Genomic DNA, 13055 nt, shown 5'->3' on the forward strand with positions numbered 1-13055 from the left:
GGATGCTTTAGTGTTTAGTTAGTTTAGTTTTTTTCAACACACCAGAGTTAAACAGCTGATTGTGCACGTGGGTGCAGTTGACACCAGAATGGAACAGACTGAAATCTTGAAAGGGGATTTCATTAAATTATTCGAGGAGTTTGATAAAGTGGAGGTTAAGTGGTCCGCACCTGAGCAGAGGTGGAGAGAGAGTGCTGACAGATAAACTCCTCCACACTCCAGGCCTGGACAGGGTCCTGGGCCGTTGAGAGAAAAGACGAATGAGAGAAGCATCCTTGCTGCGCCAGCAAGAGACCGAGCCAATGTGTCAGCACCACCAGCAGCACCACAACTACAACCACCACCTCCCCCACCGAAGGAGTCATCACCAGCACGTCAGCCATCTCCCCCAGGGAAGGATTCAGCAAAATCTCCCCCAGAGAACAAGTCAGCACCACCACCACCTTCCCAAGTGAAGGATTCATCTCCAGCGTCACTTCCCCCTGGGCCCTCGTCACAGGCCTTGAACCTGTCTGTGACAGCTCAAGGAGAGGTTTCAATCCCAGCAGCACCTCCATCACCTCCCCTACCCACAGACCAGCCCTGGGTCCTCTTTGCTACATCTACTCCCTCTAGGGACTCTTCACTCTCCTTTTCCTTCCCACCTTCATCCACGGCCCTTCCCAACCATCAAGAAAGCCTCAGATCATGTTCATGGAAATGATACACTTTAAAAATACCTCATGTTCTAATGCTGAACTCTGTGACTTCACGTGTTTTGAATGTTCTGGACACCATTGCCCCGATGAAGGTTAAAATAGATAAAGATAAGCAGAAAGCGCCATGGGGGAATGATGACTTGGTCAGGGCTCAGAAAATGGAATGACGGAGGGCCGAGGGGAATGGTGCAAGTCAAAGCTCCAGGTTCATCATGAGATTTACAGAGACAAGGTGTACAACCACAGTTTATGTAGAATGAATGCTTGTATATTTTAGCTTTAGCTCCGAGGTAACCGCACACGGGGCTCTGTCTGCTTCCTGCTTTTTTTGCAGCAGAGTAGACACGGTTAGTGCACTGCTGCCCCCACTGGTCAGGCTGTTACACTCATTGAGCTTGTGCACAAGTGTACTATGTGTTTTCATTAGGTACGGCAGCGTAGAACCAAACCTGTACATAAATAAAATCATCAGTATTTCGTTTTAACATGATTTTACTGTAACACATTTAATGTTCACTCTGAAAATCTTTGTGTATGTTAAAGTCGCGCCCTCTAGTGGAGGTTTTTGGTTTTGTTTTCTGCTGCATGTGGACATTTTAAACATGGTCGGTTCACAGTCACAGACAAAATACATCCCCGTTTTCAGCCTTGAAAGTTCAACTTTGTTTTATGTTGTAATGTTTTTCTTTTTTTTAATTTGCATCATACTTGGGGTCAAATATTTTGATACATTTAAAACATTAGCGACTGCTAGCTCCTGTTATTATCTCCGTCCTATTTTAAGCTAGGTAACGTGTGCAGACTTTTATTTGATGGCACAATATTTTTTTTGTTGTAAAACATGTCCAGAAGTACATTTAATAAGGCCACAGTAATAATTCATGAATATCTATGTAACAAGGTACAAGTTTATGTACAACTGTTGTATTTCCCTGTAGTTACATGTACATCCCCTGTACAGTTTGTTAATGCACATTTCTGTGTGTTCTGGTTTACAATTTTACAAAGAGACAAGTGTGGAGAAAAACATCAGTAAAGACAAGTCTTTTGTTAATGGTGGTGTGGACTCTCTTTTTTGTTCCCTATCTGTCCAGCCCTGGTAGTGACGCCATAGTGAGGACAGAACAGTGATATTATTCAATTCAATTTCAATTAATTTATTTTTGTAATGCCCAAAATCACAACAACAGTTGTCTCAAAGGGTGTTCATGTTTTGGTTGATGGGGGAAACCGGAATACCCGGAGGAAACCCATCCAGACACGGGGAGAAACATGAAAAACTCCACACAGAAAGGCCTGGGCGACCCGGAGATCAAACCAAACCCTCTTGCTGTGAGACATGAGTGTTGCCACTCAGCCACCGTGCTGCCTACACACAAAAACAAAACAACAGGAAAAATCAGACAATGAAATCACACGTTACTATGTTGAAATGACGTGATGATAAAAACGTGATGGGACAGAGCACTGAAATGACCATGTCAGTGCGGTGGGCTGTGGTCCTCCACATCCAAACTCGAGGCTGAGTGAACTCGACTCAGAGCTAGATTTGAATGTGCCAAACCAACATGACCTTTCTCTTCTCCAGCGTTGGGACGCACCTTGTGTGTCTGCAGCCGTGTGCACTGCATTTATTACCCTTGACTTTCTACTGTATCTCTGTCCAGCCAGAACCACACGCTCTGACAAAACTTTACAAAAACGAATGGACCTGGAATCATATCCTGTCACCCCAACCGCAGCCACGATTACCAGGATGACCTCATCAAAAATATGTCTGAACAAGTTTTATTTGTCATCCATGTATGTTTGAGTAATCTAGTGAACAGCAAATATAACATTTCAAATCAATAAAGCTAACATGGTGATGTAAATATGTTATATGTTACAGTTAATACCCCATAGAAGAGTAACAGCCCCTCTTTAATGTAAGGCTTGATTAGCCAATAGTCCTTTCTGTTCCATTGCAGAAATCCATTTGTGATAAAGTGCGTGGCTGTGACGACAGCTGCAGGCTACTGCTTTTTAGGCCTTTATTGAAATCACAGTTATTTTAAAGGGCTCATATTAGGCTATTTTCTGATCTGTTCTAATGCAGTTTCCTCATCACAAACAGACATGAAGTTGTTTTTGTTTCATTCACACATATTTAACACACAAACTCTGCAGGCTTAGGTGGAGTTCTTCTCTCAAACAGAAATCACTGTTCCACCTTGTGATGTCATTTAGTGGTAATACAGGCAGTGCTCCACTGTGTTTTAAACTTCACTAGAATCATTTAAATAATTTCCGCCCCTCGATTTGCCAATTTTTGGAGCTATACAGCTATTGTTTTATCCTCGGTTAAACATCATTTCTCTGTGCACCAGGAGATATTGTAGGCTTTCTGTGGCAATCTCAACTGAACAAAAGGGAAAACTAAAACATTTTAGGAAGGTTTACAATTTATTCTACAATACACTAGAAAAAAACAAAGTAGTTCAAATGAGGTTAAAAATAGCTGCTAACCTTAAAATTACAAATAAATAACAGCACAAGGTGGAACAGACCAATTTGAGCTTCGGAGCTGGAGACCGAATAATACAGACAGAATTTTATCACATGTCATTAAATAAATACAGTCATTAGATCATCATTGGTGCTCAATTGTTCATGACAGGATTTTCACTCAAAATGAAGCAGCAGATTCCAAGACAGAATTCTCTTTAAAACATCTCATGAACACAACCAATTAGCTTTCAGTCACTTTCTGTTCTGTGAGTTCTCGTGTGATTCTTCAAATGTTGTTTACGTTTAAATCCTTTATTACAAATCAAACAGCTGTAAGGTCTCTCAGCAGTGTGTGTTCTCTCATGTTGCTCTAGATTACTCTTTCTGGCAAATGTCTTCTCACATGTTGAACAACTGTAGGGTCTTTCACCTGTGTGTGTTCTCAGATGTCGAAGAAGAGAACTCTTATCACTAAATGTTTTTTCACATATTGAACAGCTGAATGGTCTCTCTCCCGTGTGCACTCTCATATGTGCATCTAAAGTACACTTCATAGTAAATGTTTTCCCACATGTTGAACAGCTGAATGGTTTCTCTCCTGTGTGAATCTTCACATGGGAATCTAGATTAGCTTTTTGGGTAAATGTTTTCTCACATGTTGAACAGCTGTAAGGTTTCTCTCCAGTGTGTATTTTTATATGTGTATCAAGATGACTCTTCATGGTAAATGTTTTCTCACATGTTGAACAGCTGTAAGGTCGTTCACCAGTGTGTATCTTTATATGGTTATCTAGACTGGTCTTTGCAGTAAATGTTTTCATACAAATTAAACAGCTGAATGGTCTCTCTCCTGTATGAACTCTAATGTGTTTTTGCAAAGTCTGCTTAAACCCAAACCTCTTCATACACACAGAGCACTGATGTTCCTTCTTGTCAGCTCCTTGGGCTGTTCCTGACATGTCTCCATAGTTCACAGTGGGACTGGTCTCTGGTGCAGACTTGTATTTGGGGGATAGACCTGAGTTTGGTGCAGCGATGCTTCTGGCTCTGATCTGGACTTGGTTGCAGTGGTCTCCATCAGCCTCTGTCTCCATCTGTGCAGGTGAAAAGCTGAATGGAGCTCTCCAGTCTTCATCATTGTCAGTGTCAGAGGAGTGCTCCATGTGTCCCTCACTCTCTGAGTGTAAATGTGGCTCTGTGCTGATGTCCTCTCCCTGTGTTTCCTCTTTGTGCTCAGTTTGTCTATGTTGAAGCAGTGAGGACTCTTCTGTCTTCACACATACAACACTGAACTCTTGGACGCCCACTGGGAGCTGGGGTGGGGAACAAATACAGAAATTAATAGTAATATTTTTAATCTCCTGAGAACAATAATAATTAAAGTCGCACACGGCAATAAAAGCCCTCGCCATCCTTTGTGACATGCCACCGTGAAGTATGTGCCCCCCCCCAAAAAAAAAAATCAGCATCTATCTAATACTACTCCATTCATTCCAATGAGATTATATCTGACATTGTCACGCCTGCAGGATTGGAAATAAAGGCATGTCTTCATTGGCTTTTTTGTTTAGCATGATGTGTGGAGTATGAACCAAATTTCAATGTTTTATGGCAAACACATTTTTCATCCCAAAACCCATGTATTTCAATTAGTAATGTTGGTAATGTCCTCATTGGCTTTTTTGTTCAGTAAGACGACAAAGAGCCATGCCAAATTTCATTGGTCTTTGACAAACAAAAAATTGTGGACCCATTCAAATTTTCAAGGTGGCGCTGTAGAGCAGTTTTATTACAGTACTTTTACATCTTGTAGATTGTTGCATTCAGGTCATCAACATTTTATTGTGTCCGACTCAATTCAACATCACCTGTGAGAAATATGCATGTTTTTATACTTTTTAAAATTCCCACTGATTTGCAAATTAGCCACACCCACATTTTAGAATTCATCAAAACTTGAAACAATGATATTTCATTGCACATGGGTCTAAATTATTGGACTTAAGCATTTTGAAAGAAATTCCAAGGTGGAGATATTAAAAGTAAGACAAGCGCAATTTTGCAAAAATGGGGTTCCGCCCAATATGGCTGACTTCCTGTTGGGTTTAGGATGGGGTCATAACCCTCTCAGGCTCAAATTAAGTTTTAGTAACAGGAAAAATCTGATATTTGAGGAAAATTATCATACTGGAGTAGTAATATACAATCCTGACTTTTTTTTGAGAGAGATCTTCACACGTAATGCATTCTGGGATGTTGTAGATTTGCAACATTGGCCTGGTGTGGTAAATTAACACTGAAAACTGAATATGATATGAACGCTAACTTTATTTGTATGCCATTTGTCAAAACAATGTTTCAAAGTGCTTTACAGTGTCAGAACAATAAAAACAACTTAGATCACTTTTTCGTGTGGTACTCCAAGAAACAATTTTTTTCCTTTGTAAAGCACAAAAGTACTTTGCACTTCAGGCAGGCCGTTTGTGTGTAGCCATTCTTGCACAGTCTGCATCGTCCACGTTTATCAGCATGGATGGGAAAATGATCGAATCTGTCTAGTCTGATGACATCCCATGGTGCAGTGATCCTCTGAAGTGGAGGTGGAGGTGGAGCAGCTTGATGGGGTTCTGGAGCATCTTCCAATGATGGTCGTCCTCTTTTCCTGCTGTTCAAGTCAACCTGTTTTCCAACCTTGATGAGGGCATCTGCAACTTGAGCACGGAAGGCAAGAAGCGGCATATACTTCTTCTCCTGCTTCTGGGTGAGATGACGGCGGTAGAGGAGCCAGCCATTGACCAGTGATAGGTCAATCAAGTAGAACAAGATGCGCAGATACCAACGACGTGGGCGGATGTCAATGCGATAGAGAGCTGCAAACATGTCCGCCAAGTCTACCCCTCCCATGTTGTTGTTGTACACCTTAACAATGTGTGGTCTGTCCACTTCCACATATTCCTTCTTCTCTTTCGACCACCTTCTGCATCTATCAACAGGATCAGGGCCAATGAAGGATGACACTAGTAACACTGCCTTGTTATCATACCACTTCACGATGGCCATCCCACTTGTCATTTCGTATTTCACTTCATACGCACCACATCCAGCCTTTGACAGTTCCTTGTCACTTTTTAGGGTACATCCACGGAGATGGTTACGATTGATAATAGCAACTGTTAGAATTCCCATTTTCTTCAGTTCCACAATGAGTTCAGGGGAAGTAAACCAGTCGTCAAAGTAGCACTTGTAGTTTAGTCCTTTTGGAACTTCTGATACGAGACGAAGCACAACTTCACCGGCAACACCAAGTCCACACTCATTGGTCACAGTCCCTTTTCCAGTGTATATTTCAAAGTCATAGACTAGTCCAGTGACACCTGCACGAGTAAAGACCTTGAGACCCCATTTTTTTGGCTTGTTCTTGATATACTGTTTAATTCCAGTCTTTCCTTTGAAGGGGATCATCTGCTCATCAATGGAGTGGTTTTCTTCCGGTTCAACTTTCAAACAGTTGGCACGGACTTTCTCAAGTACTGGTCGCACCTTGAACAATGGATCGTATCCAGGCTCACCCTTTTGCTTCACATTGGTATTGTCGTTCATGTGGATGTATGTTCGCAGATGATCAAATCGCTTACGTCCCATGACTGTTGCAACTGGGTCGTAGCGTGTTGCCGTCTGCCAGTACAGGCGGTACGATGGCATACGTACTACGGTCATCAAGATGTGTAAACCAATGAATTGCTCCATTTCAGATGGGGTTGTTTTCAGTTCTGGCCCATTCTTCATAACTGCATACAGGTTAGATTGGTGAGAAATATGTTCAAACACGGATTTGTCCATGAACTGGTCAAAATACCACTTTGGACTTGGTATTTCTTCTGGTGGAGGTGAGAATGCAGGTCCTTGGAATGAAGAGTCTATGTCAGCTGCTGGGGGTTTCCTCTGCCTCCAAGAAAACTCTTTGTTTACTGGAGCTGGGTCTGGCTGAGGTTCATCATCATCTGGGACCTCAGTGTCATTGTCTGCATGTACGTTATGAATTTCAACATCAAGGTGGTTAGGATTATCTCTTGATATTGCTGCCAGTGGCTCATCATAATCAAGGTCAGACTCATATAATTCAGGAGCAAAATCTGTATTGCCAATTTCATCATCTGAAATGGATTCTGTGTCAGATAAAGCCCCATGTGGAAGGCAAACCATCTCAGTGTCTTCCCTGACTGAAAATCTTCGTCGGCCTGCCATAACGCACTGCAAATCCTGCAAAGAGAGTATTCTGTAAGAATAGTTTGCCAAAAAAAGCTCAGTCAAACAAAGATCTATATTATTATATGTGCCACGGAATTTAGGCTACATCAGTTTCCCTCACTGCACAGTCAAATGATTAAATCTGCTTCTGATAGTTTGTAACTTCACTCCAAATGATTTCATTTTCCACAGGATGTACCCTCAGTGGCACCTCAAAGTAATAAGTAAACAATAGTGATAGGAAAATAACCCTAGTATAAACTGTTGCTCAAAATATGGGCAATGGTACCTGTCCGGGGACACATTGCAAATCTGCAACACTGAAATAGAGCTGCCCCTGGGAAAAAAACCTGGAAGAGATAAAATCTACTAATTGGCATGTACTGTATCTATATATATTCATGATTTATCTTATGCAGTTGTGGTTTCAAATTAATGGAGGTTGGGAGTGATACTTACATGTAATTGATGCCTAGAAAATCAGTTTCAGTGAAACCAGGGAGGCAGACATGTTGGAAGAGAGACAGCGCTGACATCTGGTGAGCAATTGGGAAACTGTTGCTAATGCACAACTTAGTCCTGCAGTGGCACTTCTGAGTAAAAAAGGCTCATAAAATATAGATGTGGAGTAATTAGGTGATTGGCATTTAGCTGTTGCAAATATGTTTTTTTTTACTTGTCATGGAGTATTTTCATGTTAAGTTTCATCTTTCTATGTTTAAAAAGATTTGGACTCTTCTATTGGCGTAATGTATTTTGACTTTTTAAGTGGGTGCCACAGAGACATTTTCCTTAATTTTCAATTGTACTGTTACATTTGTCTGTCTTTTGGGATATTTGAATTTTAGGCCATAGTTGGATTAGTTTAGAACATCTATTTAGTCAACAACAAAGTCCAGTACAGTGTTTCCTTGTTATATCGCGGTTCGCTATCAACTACAAACTAATGGCAACTTTATTACGCTGGTTGCACCTGCTAGCATAAAGGCTAGTCATGAACCCAGACACACAGTCTTAGGAGGCACAGGAGGCTTAGCCGGGGCTCAGAGAGAGCGCTCTGAGGGAGAAAACCTCAGGGGAAAAGTGTCTGAATTCGTGTATTTTCGGCTTCTAATTATCAGTGAAAATGTCATAATTGCCATTATTGGCTGGTACTATGGATGGCCGATATTATGGTGCATCCTTACTGTTCCAGTCTGGTGGTACAAGTGTCTGTTTCATGCTTCATTTAATTGTTCATGGTTCTGATAAATAAATATATGAAATAAAATACTGAAACAGAAGCTGTGGCCTCCAATCTTAGGAGATCCGTTTCACCTAATTTCATCCTAGACAATCATGTGGATAAAGCTCACCTGTGCTGGGAGCGTGTCTTCCTCCTGTTTGACGCTCTGCTCCTCTGGCTCCTCTTTAATCCGTGGAGTGTCCTGGTTCCTCTGGTTCTCCTCTTTGGAGCGACACAGTTCCTCCTCATACTCCGCTGTCGTTCTTTCAAACAGCGCAAAGATCTCTTCAGCAGCTGCAGTCAGCCGCTCATTCACCAAAGCTCTCAGCGTTTGGCCTTTCTGGACTTGGTTGCAGTTGTCTCCATCAGCCTCTGTCTCCATCTGTGCAGCTGAACAGCTGAATGGAGCTCTCCAGTCGTCATCATTGTCAGTGTCAGAGGAGTGCTCCATGTGTCCCTCAGTCTCTGAGTGTAAATGTGGCTCTGTGCTGATGTCCTCTCCCTGTGTTTCCTCTCTGTGCTCAGTTTGTCTATGTTGAAGCAGTGAGGACTCTTCTGTCTTCACACAGACAGCACTGGACTCTAGGACACCCACTGGGAGCTGGGGTGGGGAACAAACACACAAATATTAATATTCATATTTTGATTGAAAAAAGTAATCAGAATATTTCTTGATTTTAATCAGAAATGTGCAAAATGTTTCATTTTCAAATAGTGCTTGGGAAATGAAATATTAATGATTTGGGTTAGGAGCTCGCTCTGGGCGCTGCTTACTCCATGCGACCGGAAGCAAAAGTTCAGCAATGCGGTTTACTATTAAACCTGTATTTCAATGTACTAATGCTAAAGTTAATGACATTAATGTTAATGAATAACAGTAACAGAAACACACACTATAAACACTGTAAACACACACCTCATGATCTGAAAATAGGTCAAATTGGACGCTTGTGAAAGCTAGATCCATGAAATAAAGCCTTGAGACTTTCCATTTCAGATTCATGTTGCTCTTTGACGCTTACACCACAAATGAACATCTTTAAACAGCCTCGTTGCTACAGCTCGCCCTCTGCCAAACCAACGGTGCGGGTGTGAAGGGCCGAGTGCCTTCACCAACCTCGCTCTCCATTGGCTTTTTGGTTGCTATGATACTTGTGGATATTTGTGACCTTAAAACCCTCAAACACAAGTTTCCTTTATGTTCCATGGGCTCTCTTTGTTATTCAAATTATAGACAGAAAATAAATGGACACCAGTCGTTCCCAAAGTGTGACGAGCCGTGGCCCCTACCCCCCTCCCGGACAGTTACTCAAAATGAGTATTCTGAAAAGACCTACGTATTTTCAGTCCGTGTATTTAGTGACTTCCAACACTGTGGATAAAGCTCACCTGTGCTGGGAGCGTGTCTTCCTCCTGTTTGACGCTCTGCTCCTCTGGCTCCTCTTTAATCCGTGGAGTCTGTGGAGTGTCCTGGTTCCTCTGGTTCTCCTCTTTGGAGCGACACAGTTCCTCCTCATACTCCGCTATCGTTCTTTCAAACAGCGCAAAGATCTCTTCAGCAGCCGCAGTCAGCCGCTCATTCACCAAAGCTCTCAGCGTTTGGCCTTTGGACATTTTAACAAAGTGTTTTTAGCTTTAGCTCCGAGCTAACCGCACACGGGGCTCTGTCTGCTTCCTGCTTTTCGTGCAGCAGAGTAGACACGGTTAGTGCACTGCTGCCCCCACTGGTCAGGCTGTTACACTCTTAAAATACTCACTGAGCTCGTGCACACACGTGACTAGGTGTATTCGTTACGTACGGCGGTGTAGAACTGTCAGATCTGTACTAAAATAAAATCCTTAGTATCTCGTTTTAACATGATTTTACTGTAACACATTTAATGTTCACTCTGAAAATCTTTGTTTATGTTAAAGTTGATTACTGCCCTCTAGTGGACGCTTTTGGTTTTGTTTTCTGCATACACTGATTTGAAGAATGAAGCTTAAGACTGAATTTGGAGCCCTACATGATTCACTGGTGTGTGACAGAATAGTATGTGGCATAATGTAACAGATGCAGATATGAACATGGAAAATACTGCCCTGTGTATGGTCAGACACACAATGTATGCCACAAAAAAATCATTTCACCAAGATGTGTAGAGCGCAGGACCAGCGCAAACAATACGGAAAGAAAGTTCACTCTGTTGAGCAGATTGACAATGAAACCCAAATGTTCCTGGAGACACTTAAAGTGCAGAATAACAAAAATGTTTCTGAAATGGAGTCCACTGACACAAGCCAAGCACAAAACATATGGACAGAAAAATTCAATATAGAGAAAAAAATGGTGACATTCAAGCTGGACAGTGGTACAGACAGCAACACAATGTCAATCAAGACTCTGGATGCACTGGGACTCGGGGACAAGCTCAAAATAAGCAAGACAAAACCCGTTCCCCTCTTTGGTCACAAGGGGCAGCGTTGGGCAAGAAATCACTGACATGTGAGTATAGAAGAAGATGTTTCCACTATTCTTGGAGGGACTACTCGCTTTAAGATAAGCTTAGTGAAAAGAATGGCAAGGCAGACAATGGAGAAGGTCAATAGTGTGGTCACTGTAGTCACACCAAAGAAAATACATATCTGCATGAACCGTAAAGATTTAAATCAAGCTACACAAAACCTGGATTTAACTAAGCAAATAGTTCCTCTCCTCCTGCAGTTGGTCAGGTCTAGGTTCAGCAACAGTCTGTGCTCAAAGAATGAGGTCAGCTGACACCTGAATATACTGAATGACCAGGTTATTCCATCAGTGGATTTTTTCTTCCCTGATGGCACAGGCAGATTCCAAGATGACAATGCCAGGATTCATCAGGCTCAAATTGTGACAGAGTGGTTCAGGAGCATGAGACATCATTTTCACACATGGATTGTCCACCACAGAGTCCAGACCTTAACCCCATTGAGAATCTTTGGGATGTGCTGGAGAAGCTTTGTGCAACGTCAGACTCGACCAGCATCAATACAAGATCTTGGTGAGAAATTAATACAACACTGGATGGAAATAAATCTTGTGACATTGCAGAAGCTTATCCAAACAATGCCTTTTTACTTGTTAGTAACCCTTGATAGAATTTTTACCTAGAGACTGAATAGTAGGGACTTCCACATGTTTGCCTGTTTACTAGCTAGCTACAACTAGACGGGAACTTCTCACATGACTGGTAGTTAACTGTGATGACTCCTAAACCTCACTCTGGAGAATAAATTCAAGTAGGTCCCAATACTAGATATTATATAAAACAAAGTGCAGCAAAACCAGTTCACCTTTACACAATGTCTCACAGCTCAGTCAGAGGTGGAGCTACAGTCAGCACAGCCCCATGGACTAGACCAGGATCAGGGGCGGGGCTAGTGACTGGGGCACATTCAGCACAGCAGGGGCATCACTGGGATGGGGAAGAGTGTTGTGTAGAACCATAGTGGCGTTCAGCAGCTTCACTCTTCTTCTGATGTTACAAGTTGACTTGGCTCCTCAGTTGGAATCCCCTTCTGTCCAGATCGTCTTGAAGTTTTGCTCTTCATTTTTGCTTTTGCACTTGTCTTAAAAGGAGGAATCAGGAGTGTTGGAACTGTATCTGCATCTTGGTGTTATAGCAGCATGGTGGCACACACATGACATTTTGTGGCCAAAAAGACTGAAAAAGGCCAATCTAGTCATTGAAACATGGGAATTTAGATTTTGTGAGATGAATGAAAAATGGTAAAGGATCAGAACTAAGACCGTTCTAATTAAGCATTTTACATTTTCCAAAATGCATTGTCCATTTACTAGTCTTTATAGATGAAGATTTGTTTGAATCCAGCGGTGGTGATCCAGGACAGAAACCAATGTCCATCCATGATCTTCTTTGAAAGGTCCATGTATGAGGAAAGAAAACAAAAGACAAAATGTGTTCTGGATGTCCACTCCTGGATCCCACTCTTCTGACACTATTATTGTTATAGAAAATACATAATTCTAGATGAAAAGCAATCCATTTGCAAAGCCTGTTGAGTTTTGAAATACAAAAAAGGTTTATTCTTTGTTACAGGAGATATGGACAGGCCAGACTGGTAGCCTTCCGCCGTCCCAAGTCTCTCTGAGTCTCTCTCCTAGAGCATCTCTCCCCCTGGTCACCAGTTTCCCCTCGAGCATCTGAGCTCTGAGTATTTATACCAGAAAGACAAAGCTACAAACATTTCAAAGCAGAGTGACTTTTGTTTCACACCGATGAGACAATGAACTTTGACCTGAGGATAGGTAAGACAACAAAGACTTTCCTGGAGGATGGGACAGAGCCTTCACACATGTTAATGTCTTGTCTGGGTCTCATCATTTACGCAAAGACATCCATCCATTTTCTTCCACT

The 13055-nt window shown here is 42.0% G+C and overlaps 1 protein-coding gene across 1 annotated transcript; it reads right to left on the bottom strand.

Moving 5' to 3' along the window:
* Positions 1 to 2715: 2715 nt before the first annotated feature.
* On the bottom strand, positions 2716 to 10384 carry LOC129456920 (zinc finger protein 892-like). Its single transcript, XM_055227967.1, has 3 exons — positions 10051 to 10384; positions 8792 to 9262; positions 2716 to 4501 (listed from the first exon to the last, which is right to left on the bottom strand). The coding sequence occupies exons 1-3, from the start codon at positions 10273 to 10275 to the stop codon at positions 3437 to 3439; spliced, it is 1761 nt and encodes a 586-aa protein (XP_055083942.1). The 5' UTR covers positions 10276 to 10384; the 3' UTR covers positions 2716 to 3436.
* Between the last annotated feature and the right edge of the window lie 2671 nt (positions 10385 to 13055).

The sequence above is a fragment of the Periophthalmus magnuspinnatus genome, chromosome 16 (assembly GCF_009829125.3).
Source record: "Periophthalmus magnuspinnatus isolate fPerMag1 chromosome 16, fPerMag1.2.pri, whole genome shotgun sequence".
Lineage (NCBI taxonomy): Eukaryota > Metazoa > Chordata > Actinopteri > Gobiiformes > Gobiidae > Periophthalmus > Periophthalmus magnuspinnatus.

Coding starts and splice junctions, on each gene's coding strand:
- LOC129456920 (XM_055227967.1), bottom strand. CDS start 10,275: ATGTCCAAAGGCCAAACGCTGAGAGCTTTGGTGAATGAGCGGCTGACT. Junction 9,263..10,050: donor AAGACACGCTCCCAGCACAG/GTGAGCTTTATC, acceptor TCCCCACCCCAG/CTCCCAGTGGGTGTCCTAGA. Junction 4,502..8,791: donor AAGACACGCTCCCAGCACAG/GTGAGCTTTATC, acceptor TCCCCACCCCAG/CTCCCAGTGGGCGTCCAAGA.